Genomic DNA, 23297 nt, shown 5'->3' on the forward strand with positions numbered 1-23297 from the left:
TGAATTGGGGGTAAGAAGATGAGAACTAAAAAGTCATTCAAGAAAACTTTTCTGCAAAAAAGAAAATGCATAATAAACAGCTCCTTTTAGAATTCACATGCAAAAGTGTAGATGGTAGGTTTTCATTTTCTTCTATTTTTAAAAAATTAATTGTGCTATCTTAAAGAAAAAAACAAATAAGCATACTGAGGGAAAAAAGCCATACTACAACATAGATCAGATAGTAGGGACATGGGGTGGAGAGGAGCGGAGGCCAGTGCCCCCAGGCAGGCATTCCAGAGGTGCTGGTCAAATTCCCAGGGCGCTGCAAGGAAGGTCCTGAAATGCAGCTGTGGCAATTAGGAAGGTGCACTGGGCTGGGACCACTAAGAGGGTCATTAATCATGAAGATGAGGCTCTGACGGGTAAGGGAATAAGACGAAGGTTTAGGATTGGCTGTGAGAGCTTGGAAGGCAGACTCTAAAGAGACGTTGCCTCACAACGCCTCCAGGTTGGACTTGGGAAGAAAAGTGATTGATGCATCTCCTCTCCCCTGGCCTATTCTGCCTGCCCTCTGTGATGTGTTGTACACAACATAGGCTTAGACTGTGAATTATTTTTATGGTCATGCGTATTTGCTGGGCAGTAGGTTTTGGGAAAAAAAAGAAACAAAACAAGAGTTGAAATTAAGAGAAAAATGGAAAGGAGAGTATTAAGGCAATTTGGCTAATACAGCCAAGCCAAGAGAAATCATTTGGGTTTTATGAGAATGCAGGGAAGTGGGATACCTATCCTGACCACTGCACGGAGGTACACAAAAGTCAGGAACTCAGATACAATGTACCATCTTGGACACCCCAAACGTTTCTATTGTGTTGAGGTAGAAAGTGAAATGAAACACTGGCAGACAGCCTCCATTATGAAAAATGCTGCCTTACATTTCAAGTACTTGCCAGGCACTCAGTAGCTCTTTTGTGGAAGGAAAAGTAGCGCAAGATGCTCTCCCTCCCACATTAATGGAAACTAAGCACTTGAGTGCTATAAAAAATATTAATTCAAAGGAGTCTGATTGCATTTATTCTTATCATTAAACTCTTGCATAATAGACATATGATGACCATATATTAGAAAATTTGTAATATTTAAATGACACATGAAATGACTACTTATTAAATTATTAAAACAAAGAATAGTATAATACATACTCTCTTCCATAATATTTTGGTCTGTTTTCCACCTATATTAAAAAGAAAACAAAATTAATAATGCATTTGAATTCAAATCAGCGAGATAAAAATGCTACTCAAATAAACAGAACTAGGGTCCTGGTAGTAATTTTATTACAGATTATATCCTCCAAATCAGAGATCTATGAAGCTATGGAGTTATAATCAGCACATTCCAGTATCAGGTAGGAATGATCTAGAATCACATTTCTGCAATCATTAGGCTCACTTCCCACCCAAACCCAATCATCCAATAAGAGAGTTTTCAACAAAAACAAAGCAATGCTTATTTTAATATTAAGGAATTTGTAAGGGTATTATAAGGCTTCATCCTGAATGATAAAACAACTACTTCTGTCATGAATAAAACATAAGCATTTATTTCACTCTGTGCCTAATTGTTTTTATTATGTATTTATAATTAAAACAAGGAGTCTACCTGGATTAAAAAATAAAGCAGACTTAACTCGATCACGTTCCAAATAAAGTCAATATTCTAACATTCTTATTTTTTCAACATGTGGCTAATGAGCTGAAATTCATTTGACACCAGAGGTGCAGGCTACAGAGGACAAGATTTATGACTTGACTAAAACACAAACATTCCAGAAAGATCTTTCAATCACAGCTTTAGCCTTGAGGTTATCACATTCGATTTTTCTCACATACATGATCATCTGCTTTCATAAGGGCTTTGTGTTCGCATGTTTATGATGTTGGAGTTGGTGAGAAAGTGACATGATTTCTCATGCTCAGCCTTTTTTCTTCTCCCCTAACTCCAGGGACACTCAAAACATAGGAGAGCCACATTAAGTTATGGGTTTTTATTAATGGTTATATGTATGATAGCAAGTTTATGTTTATTCACTGTTGTAGGACATGAGCTTGGCAGCTGTTTTATTCACAGTCATTTCTTCCTAGAGTCAAATGAACAGTTTTCACAGCAGGGCTCAGGGACGGGCATAGTAGCAGGATTTCATGATACGGGGCAGTTTCCTGGCCTAGCTCCATCCTCCAAAGGATGCAGATCTGAATAGGTAGCAGGACACTAGGAGCTCAGGGAAAAGGCTCAGAAAGGTGGACTGGGGCTTTGGGGACCACACTCACAATGCCACCTAGGATAAGCCTTGCTGGTACAAAACTTACCATCTAGACATTTCTAAATATGTGTTCACTCTTCTGTGCATTTTACACCTGAAAATTACTCAACCAAACAGGACATCCATAACTTAATCTTCAAGGTTCAAAGCCTGCTAGATGTCATTTGTGAAGGAAGATTTAAATAATATCATTAATAGAAGCAATATATCCAGGTGTAAAAAGGCACCTGGTTATCTGATATCCTTTCTATAAATTATGTGTGCCATTATTCTACAGGCTGGTAAGCTTTTTAATGAGAATTGAATATGTTGTCATTTATATCATTCTTTTGGCTTTCGAAGTTCTTTTTTAGTTTTATAATATTATAGATATGTGACTGTAAAACCAACATGACAGTGAAGAAATTTAGGACTAGAATAGTCAATGAAAGTCGATGATATATAATGGCAAAATCTCCACTCTTTGAGAGGTGATATTCCAAAATTTGAAGTGATTCTCCATATATGAGGACAATTTTTAAATTTCCATCTTTTTGGCTGAACCATAGCACAAGTCTGCAAAATCTGGGTATAGCTCTCAACCCTATTCCCTTCCTGTATCTTATTTTCCTAAAAGAGAAAGAGTTACTAACTTCCCAGATGAGCCACATGGTAATACTACTAACTCTTGGCATGCAGGTAAACAGTTAATAAATGCTGAATTTAATTGATTCTTAACAAGACAACAAATTGCTTTCAGTTCATCAACCAATCATAAAAATATATAGCACCCCTATGTTCTGGGCTCTATGCTCATGCCAGCCATTGTACATGAAATAATGACCTTGCAGGTGCAGAGAGGAAAGGCATGAGGTACTCAGGGGTGTTCTGTACTTGCAGCAGAGGGAAATGCTTAAGGAGAAATCTAACATAGACCCCCAAAGAGGGAAGCTGATATTTAGGGTGCCTTGAAAGATGCCAAATAAGATTCTGCCCGGAAGAGAGTTTGATCCAACTGAGAGACAAATCTTCTGAAAATGAAAACCACTAGAAAATAAAAGAAGAGCCCTGAATTGTGTGGGACAGGCATGGAAGAGGGCCATGGAATAGGTCCCAAATATTGCATGAGATACATACTAATATATGATTCCTTGCATATCTGAAATTTAAATTTAACTAGGCATCCTGGTCCCTCCTTCCCTCTCTCCCTTCCTCTCTCCTCTTCTCCCTTCCTCCCTTCTCCCCTCCCTTCCCCCCTTCTCCCCTCCCTTCCCCACTCTTCCCTTCCTCTCCCCTCCCCTCCCCACTTGCTTTCCCTCCCCTTCCCTTCCTCCCTCCCTCCCTCCCTCTCTCCTTCTCTCCCCACTCTCTCTTTCTTTCTTTCCTAAATCTGGCAAACCTACGTAGGGGACAGGAAAGACAGAAGTAAGAGACAGTAAAGATAGAGGACGTGGTTGGCCATCTGATCACTGCTTCTACTGGTTGGGGGCCATTTTGACAGCAATCCAATCTCTCCTTCCTTTTTTGTCCCTGAAATTCTTAAAGAAAATATATGTGTCCTTGTTAATGTCAAAGAGAAAGAGAGGCTGGGATCAAAAAAACAAAATCCTCTTCTTTTTATAAACTTTTTACTCACAGGAGTCTAAACACAGTCTCTCTTTCTATACTTCACTAAGCTTTAAACCAGTCAAGAGCTTAATGTTTAAGTTAAATGATGCTATGCAAATCATACAATGTCCACATTTCTTCAAGGTGGATAATACTGGATCCTCAGATCCAGACAGAACAGGTGGCTGGGGGCTAGGGTTTCCAGAGACAAAGCTCTGCCAAGAGACTAGGAACCTCTGTGCTGTGCCCTCAGCAGTGCCTTAGAGAAGCCTGACTCACTCCCTGGCAAGGCTCCGTGTCAGCCATCAATGGAAACCAGGACCCACCTGTGAAACTGAATTTAATAAAATAAACTGTAGCTCTCAATTTCTGTTTCCAATTGTATGAGATTCTCTTCAGTAGGTGTGAACGCAACAGGATAGTTGATAAATAAAAAGTAAGGCAACTTAGAAGTTCTTGCATTCTCATTGAAAACTATGTTAGTTCAAATCAGGTAACTTAATAAAAAAATTTAGGTGGTCACATGGATTCAGAAAGGAATGGAAAATGCAATATATCCTGACATGAGTAAAGGTTGGTTCTGGAGCTTCCCTGCCATGGTGACTATCCTAGGACAGCAGCTGCAGCTGGTCAATCCATCACCTGGTGAACCTGGCCTTTGTGAATATGACTGACAGCTGTCAGATCTGCCATGTCCGCTCTTGGGATTTAGTGCTCTGAGTCCAAGAAATGAAGGCAGCTCATTCTTTTTAAGAGAAAGAAAATACGTGGTCATGTTAGATGGATTACTAGATCCTCTAATCCTTAGATGATCCAGCTGGCTCAAAAAGGAACATCTCCCTTTACAGAGGCAGAGCATCAAGTAGGAGGTCATTGAGAAAACACATGAAATGGGTCCTTCCCAAGGCACAGAGGGTTTCAGTGTTTATGGTGCGACCATGCAGAATGGTGGCTGATTCTTTTTAAAAATAAAACTGAACATTTTATCCTAAATAAGCATCATCTACAAGAGAATAGCCCCCAAGGTAGGCACAATACATGCCACTTATATCCCTGTTGACCAGAACATTTTTGGAATTTCTCTTTTGGAACTACCTTAATTGTGAATTCACCCTTTCTTGTGAATATCCTTAAATGTACACTTCTTGAAGTGTGGGCTGGTCATTCAAAACAGAAACTTCAAGATGCTTGTTGAAGACTGCAGACAGCATCCCCATCTCGGACCAGCTAAGCCAAAATTACTGAGGGTAGGGACATGACATGTAATTTAATCAAGCCCCTTAGATGATTTTAAAGCACATACTAAAGTCAGAATCACTATATGTAGAAATATACATAAGTTTGTTTTTTGGAGAATGGATTTGAAAGCGCATGTTATTTCAGCAAACAGGCATACATTATTTGGAGCCAAGACCAGTAAGTAAATGGGGTGAGTGACCAAACTAGGAAAAACATTTGAGACAAAAACGAGGCATGATCATAAGATAATAGGATTTTCACTGTGACTTGCTCTGAAGGAATTTTAGAAGAGACATTCCCAACCCGCTCTGAGCAATGGGAACTTGGCAGAAATCAAAGCAGAGCTTCCCAAGATGACTGATGGGAAGAGACCATGCCCATGAAACAGATGTGTTAAAATAACATCTATGTTAAGACTTTATAGTTACATCTCAAGTATAATTAAACTGTTAGCACTGTGACTACTGGAGATGGGTTCCATCCTGTCTAGTCCTATCCCTACAATCCACAGTCCACACACCGTGCTCCCATATATGTGAGGCTATGTGAATGTTATGTTTTCAGCCCAACGGCCTCATCACCCTATGTTCATCCTCTGCACTCATCAAACCAAATGACTTGCAGTTCCATAAGTGTATGCCCTCTAATATGCCCATCATTTTTACGTGGTCTTATTTTAAGACCCTGAATTCTCTTTCAAATGAGGCAGATCATATGTGGGTTAAGAAGGCAGGCTCTGGACCCAAACTGCCTAGGTTTGAGGCCAGATCTGTAGGAATTTAAGCAAGTTATCTATTTCTATACTCCTCAGTTTTCTTATCTTTAAAATGAAAATGATAATACAAGTACCTACCTCATGGGGTTGTTGTAAGAGCTAAATGAATAAATATGTGTAATATGCTTGCAACAGTGCCAGGCGCAGCCAGTCATTTGCTATGAGCTATCACTGGGATCCAGAGAAGGTCTCCTCTGTACAGAAGGAAGGGTTAGGCCCATCCTTTGCTGTGTTCTTAGAGCTCCTTTTACATATCTTCATTAGAAAACTTATCTCACCATGTTTTAAATATTTATTTGCCATTTTTTCCTAACTGTTCCGTGGAGCAGCAATTTTGTCTTCATCATTCATGTATTTCCAGGATTTCTCCCAATGTCTGTCACAGAGTAAATGCAGAGACCCCTTGTTATCTCAGTCTAGCCCATTCCTAAAAAACGTGTAGGGCAGCAAAGCTTCAAACAGCAAGAGCCTATATTCCATTACTTTACATAGAAAAACAAATCATTTTTAGAGAATGCAAAAATATCCATTTTCCAAATATTACTAAAATGCCCCTAAATAATTACTTGACAATCTAATAACAATCTTTTCACAATATAAAACATTTAAAAACCAATTACCTAATTGTTTAACACTTAACACACTAATGAGCAGGTATATTTGTGTGCAGTCTACAGCTGAATAAATAGGAATTTCATTAGCCTTCTACACTGAACATTATTATAATAAAAATAAATAATGCAGTGATATTACCAAAGATTTGAGAGTTACTATCTAATTGGACCCGAGTTGGTAGTGCTCCTAGGCTCCTGGCCTGAACAAATACTGACGGGCTAAACCCTCAGGGAAAAGGTAGGGAAATTACAGATCTAATGTGCTCTATGTTTAAACATGCAGCTGCTCAGGAGAACACAGATACGAGAGAAGCCCACCCTTCGTCTTTCAGCACCCTGCCACTCAGAGTGTGATCATGGGGCCAGCAGTATTGGCATTATCTTGGAATTTGCTAGAAATGTGGGATCTGCAATTCTAAGGGGATTCATAGAAACATTAAAGTTTGAGAAGCTGCCACACATGAGAGAACGTGTCATAGCTGGTTTCTAATTGGGAACGGCTTTTAGCAAGTCCTGATAGCAAATATTCAAATAGTGAGTATTCGGAAAACAAGAGTGCCTGTGCTCATGACATGTTTGCAGAATGAGATACAGACTATGCCTGTGGACCCTTGCTCATCAATCCAGTTACTGTGGGACTCTGAGTAGGTCATTACACTCCTTCGCATCTCATTTTTCTCAATTTTCAGTAAAACTGGAGTTATACAAATGGGCTATTTTAATAAGGCTGTTCCACAGATTAGACGAGATACCACACATGAGACTTGGATCATCGTGGCAATAGTTTCTCATTTATTGAGTAGCTACTCTGTGCCAGGCACAGTCCTGAGGGTTTCTCTCCTATTGCCTCATTTAAGTCTCTAAACAATGCTCCAAGGTAAGTGAGTGCTATTATTTTAAAGAGAACCACTAAATAGCATAAGGTCTCAGAGCTAGTAAGTGGCTGAGTCTAGACTGGGACCACCCCTAAGTACTGTGCTTCACTCCTTCTCCAGTAGATACTAATCAGTGCTAATGCCTTTGTTGGCTCTCAAAATTCTGCAGTTTGATTAACTATTAGATTATCTGAATGGCCTTCAGTTTTCTTTGCTAGGACTCAACACCTTAACATCTCTTTTGAATGAACTGAATTCCATCAACGAACTGGCAAATGTGAACTTTGGAAAAATTTGCCTAGGATGGAGTGACATTTGGGGTCTCTCAAATATTTCCCCGTGATTTGGAATCACATGTATTCCCAAACGATCTGGTTTATTTCCCGATGTATTTTTCAATTTTAAGGAAGGCTTCTCAGCATTCTGCAAAGCTTCAAAGAACAGTAGGGTGACAGCTGCACAGTGAGAGACAGGAAGCATAATCCTTAAATGAGTTTGCTTTATAGTCAGATTATCACTGCCTAGATAAACACAAGTTCCTTTATGTTCAACACAAAGACATTTACAGAATATTGTGAGTCCTCTGTAAACAAGGTTTCCAATTATTGAAAGAACAAAGCTTTTATAATCCCTCTGCAGCTGGTATATGTTAAGTTTTTACTTAATAGAAATAATTTAAAAACCTGATTTAGTAACCTCCTACACAGGGCAGCTAGATTGCTGGATTTTCTGATAGATAGATCAAGTAGGGGAGAAAAGGCTTTTGATGGGGGGATTTGTGCCGGTGATACTGCGGCAATTTCATCCACAAAAAAATAAATATAGATAATTCCTTTTTAATTAGAAATCAAGGATCCTCCATTGAAAAGGAGAGAAAGAAAATTCAAGTACTGAAATTTACACTCTTGCAGTCAAAGTGCAGAGCACAGAATGAAAATTGAGCAGACTCTAAAATCTCCCATTTCTTTCCATTTAGAATCTAAGGCCTAATTTTTTCCTCATGGCATTTCTTTAACACTTCTGGAAATCTAATAGGGCACTGACAAGGTGAATTCCTTCCTGTCTTGAATAGTATGTATTATAAAAGTCCACTGGTCAGTCTTTCTGTAATAAATCTCCTTAAAAGGTAACCAATTGCTTTGCTAAGTTTTGCACATACACACAAGTTGGATACTTCAGCAACCTGATCGAAACAGTCTGTGAACTTACAGATGCACATAAGTAAATCAGCTTAGGGGCGCTCAAGACCAAAGCAGTTCCCAATCATTTGGTTTATTTTCTGGCTTCACTTCTGCCCCCCCAAATTTTCCAGAAATTATGATTATCAGTGATAATATTAGAGCAAACAAACATAAAATATTTTCTTTAGGTCAGTGGTTCTCAACTGGGAGGGGAGGTGATTCTGCTCCTCAGGGGACATTTGTCAAAGTCTGGGGAAATCTCGTCACATTGTTCTCTGCTCAGAATTCCCCACTGGCTCCCCAATGCCACGTGGTCAAACCTACACAACTCAGCGGGACCTTCCCAGATCACTCTACTTAAAAGTGGGACCTCCTGTCCTTGGCATACCTCATCCCTCTTCTTTGGCTTATTTTTTGCCTCATGACAGTTTTGACTGTCAGGACTGGGGGGAGGGTATTCCTGGCCTCTAGCAGGCAGAATCCAGGGATGTTAATAAACATCACACAGTGCATGTGACAACCCCCTACAATAAACAATTATCCCTCTAAAATGTCAATAGTGCCAAGGTCAAGAAACCCTGCTTTAGACTGGAAGAACTTTGAACTGTTAAGTATTCCCAAGAAAGAATATTAGAAACTTCTTTTTAACCAAAAATGCAAATAAGCAACAAAAACTTTAAATACATTAAGTAAAATGGAGCAAAAGGAAGGCAGCAGGAAATATTTGCTTTCTATAATGCTGATAATACATAAAGGTAGCTTTTAAGAAAAGACAGTACTGGTGAAATACCTCCAACTACTCAATGAAATATATCAGATGAATACAAAATGGAACAGACTAAAATGTCAGTAAGATTAAAAAGGGAACCTCCTCCCTCCCTAGAAAAATTTTAAACAATGTTAAACTACAAAAAAACACTAAAGAAATTTCTTTCCTGGGAGTGATCAGCCATGTTATGCATACATGTGAATTAACATTTGAATTCCTTACAGCTATGGGACTCCACACCTCACAGCATGTAGCTTTGAAATTTTGCCCTGATTGCTGGGTTGGAAATAAGACTTCCGCCATTCACAGCTTTCCCAGATCCCAGAAGATGTCTCAGGAAGGAGTGGCTAAAGCACCGTCTAACGGTCTAACGGCTGTCCAGGATGGGGCTCAGAGAAGTCCTGTTTTCTCAGGGTTCATTACATAAATACTATAAACAATATGTATTAAAATCATAACAGAGGAAGGCAAATTGCCAACATTATTTATATTTAGATTTTAAAAGTAATGGAAGGGCAACTACATCCAGACACACTCATACAAATACCCATGCCTCATGCATTGAGCCCTTTTGCTACTGGTTCTGATCTTCCTCCAGTTCAGTCCTATTGACCTTGACCCAGAACTCCACTAAGGGCAGGGCCAGGAGGAGCAGAGGAGGAGCCAACATTTAACAATGCCTTCAGTGTGGATGTTTCAAGTCTCCCAACAAGCAAGCCACATGGAGATTGTAATTCCCATCTTGCAGATGGGAAAAAGAAGGCCTGTATGGTTAACATTACTTGAAGATCATGCAGAGGCATGGAGATGAGATCCAAACCACGTCTAATTGACTCCAAAGCCTATAATCTCCTACACCAAAAGGAAGGGAAATTGCCCAAGGATAACAGATATAATGTACTTATAGAGAACATTGACTGTGCTGTTACAGATGGGTTGATATGAAAATTGTGGAAACTCTAAAACATGGCCATTCTGGAGACCTGGGTAGACTGATTGGTACTCATCGTACCTAATGGCTTACTCTTCTTTACTCTTCACCCCAATGAATGCTACCACCCAGGGTATCATCCACTCAATGCCCAAGCTATACATCATCATCTCTGACTCCTCCCTCTTCTCAACCCCACTTGCAATCTGCCACGAAGCCTTCTTCATTGTATGCAATTCCTTAACTGCTTTTAAAATGGTCCCTTTCTCTTCACGTCCACTGGGCTATCTACTCATCTAGACCATGAAAGTAGTCTTTTTGCTGGTCTCCCTATATCCTTTTATCACCTTCCAATCTATTTTTCACACTTAATTAAGTCAGAAAATGCAAGTCTTGTCACATTGCTCTCAGCTTAGAATTCTTCACTGGTTCCCCACTGCTGCATTGTCAAACCTACACAACTCAGTGGGACCTTCCCAGACCACTCTACTTAAAAATGGTAACTCCTCTCCTTGGCATACCCCATCCTTCTTTTCTAGATTATTTTTTCCCCATGACATTTATCATCATCTGATATACTGTATATTTTACTTGTGTGTTATGATGATCAATTTTATGTGTCAACTTGTGGGGGCCATGGGATTCCCAGGTATCTGATACACATTATTTCTGGTTGTGTCTGGGAGGGTGTTTCTCGGAGAGATAGCCTTTGACTCAATAACTGAGTAGAGCAGATGGCCCTCCCTAGTGTGGATTGGTACTATCCTGTCCATTGAGGGCCTGAATAAAACAAAGAGGCAGAGGAAGGTTGTATTCATGCTCCCTTTTCCTGATTGCTAGGGCAGGAACACTGATCTTCTCCTGCCCTTGGTATTCTTGGTTCTTAGACCTTCAGACCCAGACTGGAATCAACACCATCAGTTCAAGAGCTCTCAGGCCTTCCAACTACACCACCTGTAACACACACACACACACACACACACACACACACACACACAAAATTGGTTTTATCTCTCTGAAGAACTCTGATGAGTACATTTTTTTTTTTTTACCAATATCTTCCATTCAAATGGAAACTATACAAGGGCAAAGATTACTGTGCTTTGCTTACTGCTATATCTCTAGAGTCTAAAACAGTCCCGGCCCTTCCCAAGTGCTCAATAAATATTTATCGGATGAACACATGAATGGCATCTAGGATCTTCCCTGGATGGTCCTTGCTTGTGTGTGCAGAATATGTTCTTACTGACACACATGCTCTTGCCCCACGACATCCTCACCCCTCAGTTCTTCATGTTCCTCATACATAGCTTCTGCAGTTTCTGAAGCACACCCTCAGCTGCTCATACTTCTAGGATATTCTTTGGTGGGGTTATGTTCTCTGCCTGGAATTCTAATATTTGTTCTTCAGTCCCTCTATGCCTTAGCCTGGCAAAATCTCACTGATTTTAAAAGTAAGAGCTGAAATGCTGCCATCTTGGGGAAGTCTCCTGCCTCTGAACTTTATAAAAGGTCTGAGTTAGGGCCATGGCGATCTTACTGGAATTGGGATTATTGGCTTTTATGAGCTCTCGATGTGAGCTCCTTGAGGGAAGGGCTCCTGTTTCTTCACCTCTGTTGTCCCAGCATATTGCTCACGGTGTTCACAAAGCTCAATCTCATGGCATAACACAATGAGTGAAAGGCAGGTTTGCTTGATGCTCCCAGATCTCTTTCTGGGGCTCACTGAAATTTCAAAAGGGGTCTCCATGGAAGGACTGGTATTGGTGGTAGCTCGCACCTTGAAGCTTTATGCTTCCAAGCTACAGGACAAAACTTGTTCCCCTGTCTGCTTTCTGAATCTCCAGAGTGAAGACTGAAGACCACAGGCAACAACTGTGATTTTGAGCCAGTGATTCTGCTAATCCAAGTCCGTCACATTCTTTAGAGGGTGGACATGTGAAACAACATCAACCACCCAGATGCTCTGCCCCTGGAATTTGCGACTTGAGTAAAAACCATTAAATGAAGCTGTTAGAGTTGATTCACATGTGTGGCAGAGTCTAATGACAACAATAACAACAATAATCATTAATAGTTATTGAGAACTTACGTACCAGGCATTGTTCTAAGCACTTTCTTTACATATATCAACCCAGTCAATCCACATGATTACCCAAGAGGTAAGATCAGTTACACCCATTTCCAGAAGACTAACTGAGGCACAGAGAAGCAGGGTACAAAGGGGCAGATTGGATTACCCTGAATCTCTGACGCTAACCATCACCTTTTACTGCCCAAGGTGTATCAGTTTTGCTTTAAATCCTTCCTCAAGCCCTCTGACCAGCTTTTCTTTCCATTCAGGGAATTTCCTCATATCCTTCTAACCACAATTGGTCCACCCTCCTAGGCCCTGCTTTTTATTGCTAAGTTTAGTGAGAATGGACTTTTATTGCTTACAACAGAATTCTAAGTGATATTTCCATTCAATCAAAATCTCCAGGGCTGGAGCCAGGGTGTCTGTAAGGATTGCCAGGCTCCACAGGTGATTCTGACTCACACCCAGGACTGAGAACTATGACTTTGGGCAGCAGTTCCAAAACCCTGAGAGAATAAACATTATCCTAGAAGCTTAGGACACCTTCCCAGCACCTTCCCATGGATTTTGATCCGTTCTCACAGTAGGCTTCCAGGAACACCCAAAAGCTCAGCCATGAGTAGCACTCCTATATCCAGCCCTCCTTCCCAGCAGCCCACTTTCACCCACTCTTCTTTGCTATATCTTCCTTGGCACCATGATTCCTTGGCTCCATATATTGGCTCCCAAAATCCGCCTTAGGCCCTCCTTGTTTGGACAACCCAATTAGGCATACTTTTCTGGCACTAGCTGGCATTCTGTTGGCTAGAGTTTTTTGTACTCATCTTTGGCATCCTGGAGCCACAGGTCCAGGTGAAATGAATGTTTTCTTCCATCAAGCCAGATTCCCAGGAGGCCATATTGGCTGGGCTGGCCGGCTGGCCTCCCAACCAGGGCCAGAGAATCAAACCTGATGGGCTGACTTGTCCATACTTCTGATTGACCAGATAGGGATTTTGCTTTAAAATAAAAAATACCGTAGAGGAGATTCAAAATTCAGGATTTAATCATGAAGAGAAATTTTATCTTCACATCTAATCTCATGTTCTTCCAGCTTCCAATTATGCATCTTCCTTTCTTTTGGTCTTCAGTGCAAATGAGAATCTGAGAATATTCTCTACAGAATAAGGCTTCCATTATTAAAAGCCATCTCTGTGCCACTAGATTGCCTGTTCTTCCTCAAACTAAATAATCCTTGTTCCTTTGACCTTTTCTAATAGGTCCCATTTTCCAATCCTTAATTCATCTTCATTATTCTCCTCCAAACTCTCTTTAAATTCTCCACATACCTCCTAAGCCCAAAGAGCTTGAAGTACCCAATAGAATCGAATCAAATCAAGGGAAAACTAATGCTGCTGTTAAATTTCTAGAGGAAAAAAGATTGGGTGAGTACACTCATTTAATTCCTCACTCTTGTTAGTAAATTCCTTCCGTCAAAGCTTAATGGTATTTGGGTTAAGTGGTACTATACGTACTTTGGAAAAGGCAAAGTGTCTATCATTCTTAGTCTTCTCCCAGAAGTTACTTTTTTCTCTCTCTCCTAGAAATGTAAGAGTATTAAGTGTTCAAAGTGATGGATAAAATTAATCTACCTAAAGAAAAACAAACGAGAGCAGAATCTGGGAGATGGTAGAAATTCAAGGCTTGTCTATTTTTGCATTATAGCTCCCTATGGAGTCTGTTAGACAGGTTTTCTCTCAATCACCTCCCCACAAAGGAATTTTAATATTACATATAGACTGTATATCTGTTTATGTTCTATATAGGTATTTGTGCTTTATACATATAAATAGTAAGAGGTTTTTTTAAAGAACCAAATTTCTCCACTTTAGGGGTGATATTGCCCCCTTTGAGAACTTATCGTCCCCTGATATTGTCATGACCTTCAGAATGCTTTTACATATATTCTCCCACCAGGAAGGTGGAAATGTATCTTTGCCTTCTTCTTATAGACAAGGAAGCTGCAGTTCAGAGTGTTAACTAATTTGCCCACAGTCCTGCACAGGGATAGCAGCAGATTCAGAGTTAAAACCCAATTCCTGATATCAGGGCCAGCACTCATTGCTCTATATTGTAATGATGACATAAAATCCAGGAGCCTGTTCTCTATTTTTTTTTTTTTTTTTTTACAGATTACCTACTTTAGCATTTCTGAAGCAACCACTCCTCCCAAAATAATTCCCAACATGGTAATAAATAAAGAGTAGAAGTGCCTTATTAATGCTTGTCTTTGCTTTCAACTATTCTTTTTCAGAAAAGTTCTTTATTCCACATTAAAAATTCTTGAGCATGGCTTATAGTGTTTTCAACAGCTCTCATGCCAAGCCATCCTCCTGCCTGTCAGGGTTGTGCACCCAAGAGAATGTCTTTGTTCCATGGGCCAGAGCACATTCTGCCACTCTTCTCACACAGTCTTCATTTTTTCTTCTTGATATTTTATAATGAAAATTTTCATACATACATAAAGGTTGAAAGACATTTACAGTAAACACCCATATATACATCATCTAGGTTCTACAGCATTTTTACTACTCTTGCTTTATAGCATATGTATTTTTTCATTCCTCTATCCATTCATCAATTCAACTTTAAAAACAACAGACTTCAGAGTTAACTGCAGATGTAGCACACGTTCCTCAAAGGCGTTGGCATACAAATTATTAATCAGAATACAAGAACATACAGGAGGCTAATACCAGCCTTGTTCCTGAAATTAAAGTCAGTTTAGCTTCCATGTTCAGATGTTGCTACCAAATAAATAGATCCCACGCACCCCTTTAACTTCCTGTTGATGGAGCGCTGTGCCACCTTTGCTAACAGGCTTCCATCTCTTGATGGGGAGAAAGTGACCGCCAGAAAGCAGGTCAAAGAACACCTGCTTCTTGTAACTGCTTTGGCCTCTTTCATCAATTTATGCAAGTTAAACATGAAGGCCAAATCATCTCTCAAAATGGCTTGGGATCAAATTCATCCTAAATTCCAAGCTGAAACTCCTTTTTTTTCCCCACTAACATTTATGTAGTACTTGGGAGATGGTAGAAATTAAAGACCAATGCTTCTGATATATAAATGTCAGGCATGGTTCTAAGTGCTTTACATATATTAACCCAGTCTTTCTTGCTTTCTTTCTTCCTTTTCCTTCCTTTTCCTTCCTTTTCCTTCCTTTTCCTTCCTTCCTTCCTTCCTTCCTTCCTTCCTTCCTTCCTTCCTTCCTTCCTTCCTTCCTTCCCTCCCTCCCTCCCTGCCTGCTTGCTTGCTTTTTCTTTCTTTCTTTCTCTTTCTTTCTTTCTTTCTTTCTTTCTTTCTTTCTTTCTTTCTTTCTTTCTTTCTTTCTTTCTTTCTTTCTTTCTTTCTTTCTTTTTCTTTCCTTCCTTCCTTCCTTCCTTCCTTCCTTCCTTCCTTTCTTTCTTTTCTCTCTCTCTCTCTCTCTCTCTCTTTCTCTCTTTCTTTCTTTCTTTCTTCTTTTTGATGGAGTCTTGCTCTGTCTCCAGGCTGGAGTGCAGTGGTGCGATCTTAGCTCACTGCAACCTCTGCCTCCTGGGTTTAACCGATTCTCCTGCCTCAGCCTCCTGAGTAGCTGGGACTACAGGCATGTGCCACCACACCCAGCTAATTTTTTTTTATAGTTTCAATAGAGATGGGGTTTCACCATGTTGGCCAGGATGGTCTCAATCTCCTGACCTCGTGATCTGCCCGCCTCGGCCTCCCAAAGTGCTGGGATTATAGGCGTGAGCCACTGTGCCCAGCCTAACTCACTCTTTAAAGTTACTTTTAGTGTAAGATCAGGGGTCGGCAAACTTTTTTTTCTAGCAATGGCTATAAAGTAAATATTTTAGGCTTGGGATTATATAGTTTCTGTCTCAAGTACTCAGCTCTGCCATGGTAGCATGAAAGCAGCCACAGACAATATATAACAGAATGAGTAATTGCTGTGTTCTAATAAAACTTTATTTACCAAAACAGTCTCCAGGATATAGCTGACCAATGCCTATGCTAGACTAAAAAGCATGAGGGTCCATTCTCCAAAAACCAGTTTCAGGACATCTTGTTAGCTCAAAACACAGAGCTTGCCAATGCCTCAAAGGCCTTTTTATTTAATGGTGGGTCAAATCATTCCTTGTTCATGCTCTTTCATCTTTTAATGCAGTGGGAGGAGAGAATCATTAATTTTTAAGCTACAGCATACTGATGCCAACTTAAGAAATCACTGTGAACTGAGACAGAAAATGGCGAATTACATTTTTAAGCAACTGAGACTAATGAAACACTAAGGAGTCTGAGCTGCATCCTTGAATTGAAAGGTGTTGATGAAGCATCATTATGCCTGGTGTTTGAGAAGCCACGGAACCCTGAGAACCATGACGGAGCAAAAGGATAACCAGGGTAGTGTAATTACAGACTTGGTAGAAATACCCAGGGAGATCCAAGAACATTCATCAAACAATCGATGCGTAATTACCTAGAAGGATGCAAGGTGCTGGATGGCAACCAAATATGCCTTTGTTGGGCTGTGCCAAGGCTATTTAATTTCTTTCCACAGAAGATGGGGAAATGACACTGGCCATGTAAATAAGGAGGAAGAAAAAATACCATCATTGAAGCAAAGCTTGCTATTCTGTCCAACCAGACAGAGACGTGATGTACTTAGAGCTAATGTCAAGTGAGATTGTGATTTGCTAAAGGACATAGCCAAAGAAGATTATTACCAATGGCTCAGTCAGCATCAGCCAGATGCCAGGCAAGTGGTAGACTGAAGGAAGGAGGTGGGCCTGGGAGAGCACCTGCTCTGGACTGGCTTTTATTAGCAAATTCGTTATCTAAAATCCTGAACTGAGAAATGCTCATTAAGCACACAGAGGATGGACTGAGTGAAGAAACTAGCATCTTGGAAAACAAATGCAATTAAAGCATTTCTGACATATGATAATGAATTTAGTATTTTCATTGAGGCAAGAGTCCATCAAAAGCAGGAGGAAATCTAGCAAGGATTTGTGCATAGCCACAGATAAGGAAGACACCTAAAAGATCCCCAAAAAGCTGGAATTCATCATAGTATATGCTGAATATGAATGAACATGAATCCTCATATTAAGACTGAATTTGAGGCGGGGTGTGGTGGCTTATGCTTGTGATCCCAGCACTTTGGGAGGGTGAGGCAGATGGATCATCTGAGGTCAGGAGTTTGAGACCAGCCTGGCCAACATGGTGAAACCCTGTCTCTACTAAAAATACAAAAATTAGCCAGGCATGGGTGACAGATGCCTGTAATCCCAGCTACTAGGGAGGCTGAGGCAGGAGTCTTGAACCTGGGAGGCACAGGTTGCAGTGAGTCGAGATCATGCTACTACACTCCAGTCTGGGCAATAGAGTGAGAGTCTGTCTCAAACAAACAAACAAACAAACAAAACAAAACAAACAAACAAACAAAAAACCGTGAATTTGAAATAGCTTTGTTAATTAGTAACACAAACATAACATTAGAAGTATAATACCAGAAAACGGAGGGTAGAGGTAGGAGATCAGGCTTAATCAAGTACTGACCCCACCCTTACCAGCAGGATTCACATTTGGTCTCTGCAGCATAAGAGAGTATAGGAAAGTTTGAAATAGCAAAGAAGAAAGACAAAATATTTTTAAAGGGTGGAAAATAACATCTAGGAGGAAGTACATCTGGGAAAAATAAAGAAGGCTATGGGTGCCTACACTGAAATCCATGAATAGTCTAGCACGAGTGCTGAGCAAATAGTAAGCATTACCAGGAGGCAAGAGCATCTTGAGTCTTCTATCCCTAGGGATTAGGGAGGAAGGATGAAATAGAAAGCAGAGAGAAGCAAGCACAGTCCTTAGAACAGTAGTTCTCACACCTGAGGGGGCATCAGAATCCCGTGGAAAGCTCGCTAAAACACAGATTGCTGGGCCCCATCTCCAGGGTTTGTAATTCAGGACATGTGGGATAGGCCTGAGAACCTGCATTTCTCACCTGTTCCCAGCTGATGCTGGGATCACACTCTGTGACTCACTGGATTAGAAGCCCAGCCATGGATATGAACTGTCTGGTTTGGAACCTGGCCTTTGCCCCTCTTGTGCTTCCTGTCTCATTTCCTGCTGTGTAAAGTGAGAGGGATAACAAGCCCCATGGGATTGTGGTGGGAGTAGCATCTGTAAAAACTATGAAGCCGGTGCTCAGGGCACAGGAAGTACTCCTTATGTGATAGCTGTCATTTCTGTTAAAAGACTGACAATGAGTAAATAATTAGGTAATATCATTCAGTGTAGTCATATTAAAATTGAGGCTGTCTGAGATTGCATCATCCACATTTTTTTCCAACGGAAAGCAGAATCAAGGTCAGAAATCTACGTCCAAGCCTCTCAGTGCTCGGCTGGACAGGCCACACTCCAGTAGGAGACACAGCTTCTCCGGAGCCAAGTATAACCTGCCTTCATCAGCTTTATTTCTCAGTTACAGTTTAACCAGGTGAGCAAAATGTGAAGCATGTCTTTAAATCCTCACTATAGCTCCAGCATTATGCACCTGCTCCTTTTCCTGGATAACCCTGGTTACACCCCAAAACTTGTGGGACCTGACCTCTGAGTCACAGAGCAGACTTAATATGGGGCTGCTGTAGGTAGCAACTCCTATGGAGGTGTGACATTTACTCTGTGTTTGGATGAGTAGGGCTGGTGTTACAAAAGCCAGTGTCTCCGCATAACCATTGTGTCTCAGTTTGGATCCCCACTCTCACTACCACCACCACCTGAGATCAATGAGTAATGGGATCTTGGGTTCCAGCTGTCATAGGCTAGAGGAGGATGGCAGAACACATGTTGTAATACATGATGCTATCAGTTATTCTTTTTTTCTAAAACAATGAACAATACCACATAGTATTCCAACTCTAGTAATTAAGGGAATACACATTTTCAAGGGAGATGTTAAGAAATAAAAATCAGCCAGGCGTGGTGGCTCACACCCGTAATCCCAGCACTTTGGGAGGCCGAGGCGGGCGGATCACTTGAGGTCAGGAGTTCGAGATCAGCTCGGCCAACATGGTGAAACCCTGTCTCTACTAAAAATACAAAAATTAGCTGGGCATAGTGGGCACCTGTAATCCCAGCTACTCAGGAGTCTGAGGCAGGAGAATGGCTTGAACCCAGGAGGTGGAGGTTGCAGTGAGCCGAGATCATGCCGTTGTACTCCAGCCTGGGCGACAGAGCAAGACTCCGTCCAAAAAGAGAAATAAAAGAAAAGAGAAGAAAAGAGAAGAGAAGAGAAGAGAAAAGAGAAATAAAAATCACCCAGAAAGATTAAAGAATCTTCTCCAGAAACTTTGCTTATTATCAATCACTGTTTAATTTCCCATTTATCCTCCTCATTCTACTTTTGCCTCATTTTATGTCTTGGCATATGCACTGTTCTCTGGTGGCCCTCTCCAGCTCACCTCACCTGCTCCCCTTGGCTCTGAACTCTGTAACAGCTTGGTCTCAACAGCCCTTACCCATGCTTATGATTTCACCTTGGAAATGTCTAAATATGTTTAGGTGCACACTTGCGGGGTCTGTATTATTTTAGAAGAAGTTCAAAGTATTCCAAAGAGAGTGAATTTGGGGGCAAGGGGAGTATGCATTTTGGTAGCTCACAGTACTTGTCAATAAAAAAGAAAGTTTTTATTTATTTATTTATGTTTAAAGCAGAAAACATTTGGTTCTATCTTTAGGGGAAAAAAATCATATGTCAAAATTTTGTTTCTAACATTGGTTTTACTAGATTTTTCTTCTGTACTACATCAAGTCTAAACCCAAAGCAAGTCCAGTTCGGAACAAAACTGCATCAAGAAAAAGGGCAGACGGCATTAGTGAGTGAGGTGACAGCCTGGAAGAATAACGATGGGAAAGTCCTTCATTCTTGATTGTGTCGACATTAAGGGGGAAGAAAAGAGCCAAGTGGAGAAAGTCTAGGATGAAAAGAATAGGAATATTTTTTCTGCAAGGGAAGAAATAGCCTTCTGATTACTACACATAAAGCCAATTAAAAGGTAATGAGATTGATTTTTATTTGTGGCTTGTAGAATCAATCTCATTACTTCAAGACATACCTTGTCGAGATGTCTTAAATCAGTAGAGTTTTCACATTCCCCCAAATGCACTTTGTTTTAAAACATTTATTTCAATAAATAAAAGAAGAAAAGGGAAAGAACTATGGAATAGTAGAAAATCCCTCAGAATTCACTTAAAATCTGTGATTCAAAATGCATTGAGTTAGTTGAAAATGATATGGTCAATCAATATGGCTTGTTAAGATCTTCCAGACATGCCTAAGGCAAGACAAATGCCCTCAAGCTACAAGATTGTGAAGTCTAGATATGATTAATACAATTTTAAAAAGCATAATGAAGAAATGGAATGCTTTTGAAGGCTTACAGGAACAGTTTTTAGAAATAAAGATAGAAAAGAGTAAAAGCAGCAGATATTTAGAACACCAAAAACCAGCAAAGAAAATGCATAAAAGAGGGTAAGAACACTTAAAGCGTTATTTAAAAAATGAATACAATTCACTGGAAGGTAAAATAAGGTAGTGAGATACTACTCCAACTTAAGATTGGCCACTGCTGGCCGGGCGTGGTGACTGATGCCCATGATCCCAGCACTTTGGAAGTCCGAGGCAGGCAGATCACCTGAGGTTGGGAATTCAAGACCAGCTGGGCCAATATGGTAAAACCCCATCTCTATTTAAAAAAAAAAAAAATATATATATATATGCACACACAAAAATGAGCCAGGTGCAGTGGGGTACACCTGTAATCCCTGCTACTTGGGAGGCTGAGGCAGGAGAATTGCTTGAACTTGGGAGGTAGAGGTTGTGGTGAGCCAAGATCGCGCCACTGCACTCCAGCGTGGGGACAACAGAGCAAGACTCTGTCTCAGAAAAAGAAATAAAAGAAGATTGTCCATCGCCGTCAGTACTCGGCCTAACTTCTGATCATCAAGGAAAAAGCTGATTCTGATCATGAATGCTAGAAATCTCTACCATCCATTTCTGCATTAAAAAAGTTTTCCAAAATAGACTATTCCATAGCAAGGAGAAGGAAAGAAGCTATATAAAATGGAGAACAATTTGAAATAATATTATGCCATTGCATTTTCCTTTTTTGAAATTGCTTTTTATAATCCCATATTCACTACAGCAATTTCAAAGAAGGCAAATGACACCAAATCATTTACAGTCACAAAAGAACTTCTGCTTATTTAGTGTAGGCTTGAGGTAATTTTAGGGGAACTTAACTTTCAATGAGTCACACAAGTATATCTTGCCATTTTGGCCTTTTGGAGAGGCCAAGAAGAAACTTGGATTAGTCCAGGAAAAAACTTTAGTCTGTGTTTAAGTTAGTACCTTAACAATTGCCAAAAGTCTAGCTCACTACACTAATAACAGCATTGAGTAAATCTGATATGCTATTAGTAATAGTTTGAGAATCCCAAATTCCTTATGCTAGCAATCGCTATCCTTTTTGTCATCATTTTGAAAATTACTTATTTATTTACTGATTCCCCACTGTTGCTTGGCTATGCTCACTGCTAAGGATATACCTATGATTAAGACTGATGAAGTCTCTGGAGCTTGTATGCTCCTGGAGAGACACATACAAGCAACAATCAAATATGTTAAGAAAGTGTATCAGAGAGTATATGAAGTGCCACAGACACAATAAATAAGGCGATACGACAGAGAAGCTTCAAGGGTTGGGAGGTTCTACTTTTTTATGGAGTTTAGGAAGGGCCTCTTATTATGTGAAATTTGACCTGAAACCTAGATGTGCAGAGAACCTGGGTCTGAGAATTTCAGGCAAAGGGCAAGTGCAAAGGCCCAGTAATAGCAACTGTGTTTTTTTCTTGTTCTTTCTTTCTTTTTTTTTCTTTTTTTTTTTTAATGAATGGGAATAGAATCTAGTGGGGCTAAAAGGCAGTGCACTTGGAGAAGAATGGTACAGACAGGGCAGTGACAGATGCAGGAGGCAAACTATGGCTCATAGGCACGGCAAGAAATTTGCTTTTATTCTAAGAGGAACAGAAAGCTATTGAAGGGTCCAATTTGTATTTAACGACAATGATTTGGGCTCCTGTCTGGTGACTGGAGTGTGTGTGTATATGCACATGTGAGCTGCAGGGAACCTGCGAGGAGTGGAAGCAGGGGGATCAGGTGGGAGGTTCCTTATCTGCAATGAAATCCAGGCAAGAAATGACAATGGCCCAAACCACTCAACATTCATGAGGATAGAGTACAGTGGACAATGCAAGATATATCTGGAGATAGACTTGATGCTAAGAATGGAGGAGAAAGGGGTGAGGGTAGGGAAGGGAGAAGTACAGGTGTCTGAAGTTAGGTGCCATCCAATGAAGCAGGGCCTAGTTCTATTCTGAACATGAGGCTGGTGGTGGCCTGTGAGACAGCGACCTGAGGAGGTCCAGTGGACAGGTGGATAGAGGTGTCTGGAGCCCCGGGTAAAGATCTTGGCTAGAGAAACAAATTTGAGAGTCAATATTCCACACAGTTTGTGACGGACAACCTAGGCACACATTTGGTAACTAATAAATGCTTATGATGTGACTGACTGATAGTTGACAGAAAAAGCAGCAAGAATTCTGCATATGGGAAGATGTTTTGCATCTGTTGGCATGGAGTGTTGAGGAAATGCCAGCAGAGCACCAGGTGCTGCGGCTGCTCAATAAATACTAATTTGCAGTGGTAAAGCTTCAAGAAAGCAATAAACTGTTATTTCAGGACCTGACCCTGCCTGGCTTAATTGGCGCCAGAGCTGTTGTTCAGCTGCTTGGACCTTCTGTTCTTCATCCTCAGTATCTTTTTTCCTGGTGGCTTAATTCCTGACCTGGGCATCTTGCTTTCTTCTT

General features: G+C 40.5%; 1 protein-coding gene across 2 annotated transcripts in view; it reads right to left on the bottom strand.

Annotated features, from left to right (window-relative positions):
- Positions 1-23297, bottom strand: part of CHN2 (chimerin 2) — a 313925-nt gene that overhangs the window by 118079 nt on the left and 172549 nt on the right. For both annotated transcript variants that reach the window (XM_007981751.3, XM_073009016.1), the window contains exon 4: positions 1185-1216. In XM_007981751.3, the coding sequence (XP_007979942.1) occupies positions 1185-1216 (32 nt within the window). The remainder of the gene's footprint in view (positions 1-1184; positions 1217-23297) is intronic.

Source organism: Chlorocebus sabaeus, chromosome 21 (assembly GCF_047675955.1).
Source record: "Chlorocebus sabaeus isolate Y175 chromosome 21, mChlSab1.0.hap1, whole genome shotgun sequence".
Taxonomy (NCBI): Eukaryota; Metazoa; Chordata; class Mammalia; order Primates; family Cercopithecidae; genus Chlorocebus; species Chlorocebus sabaeus.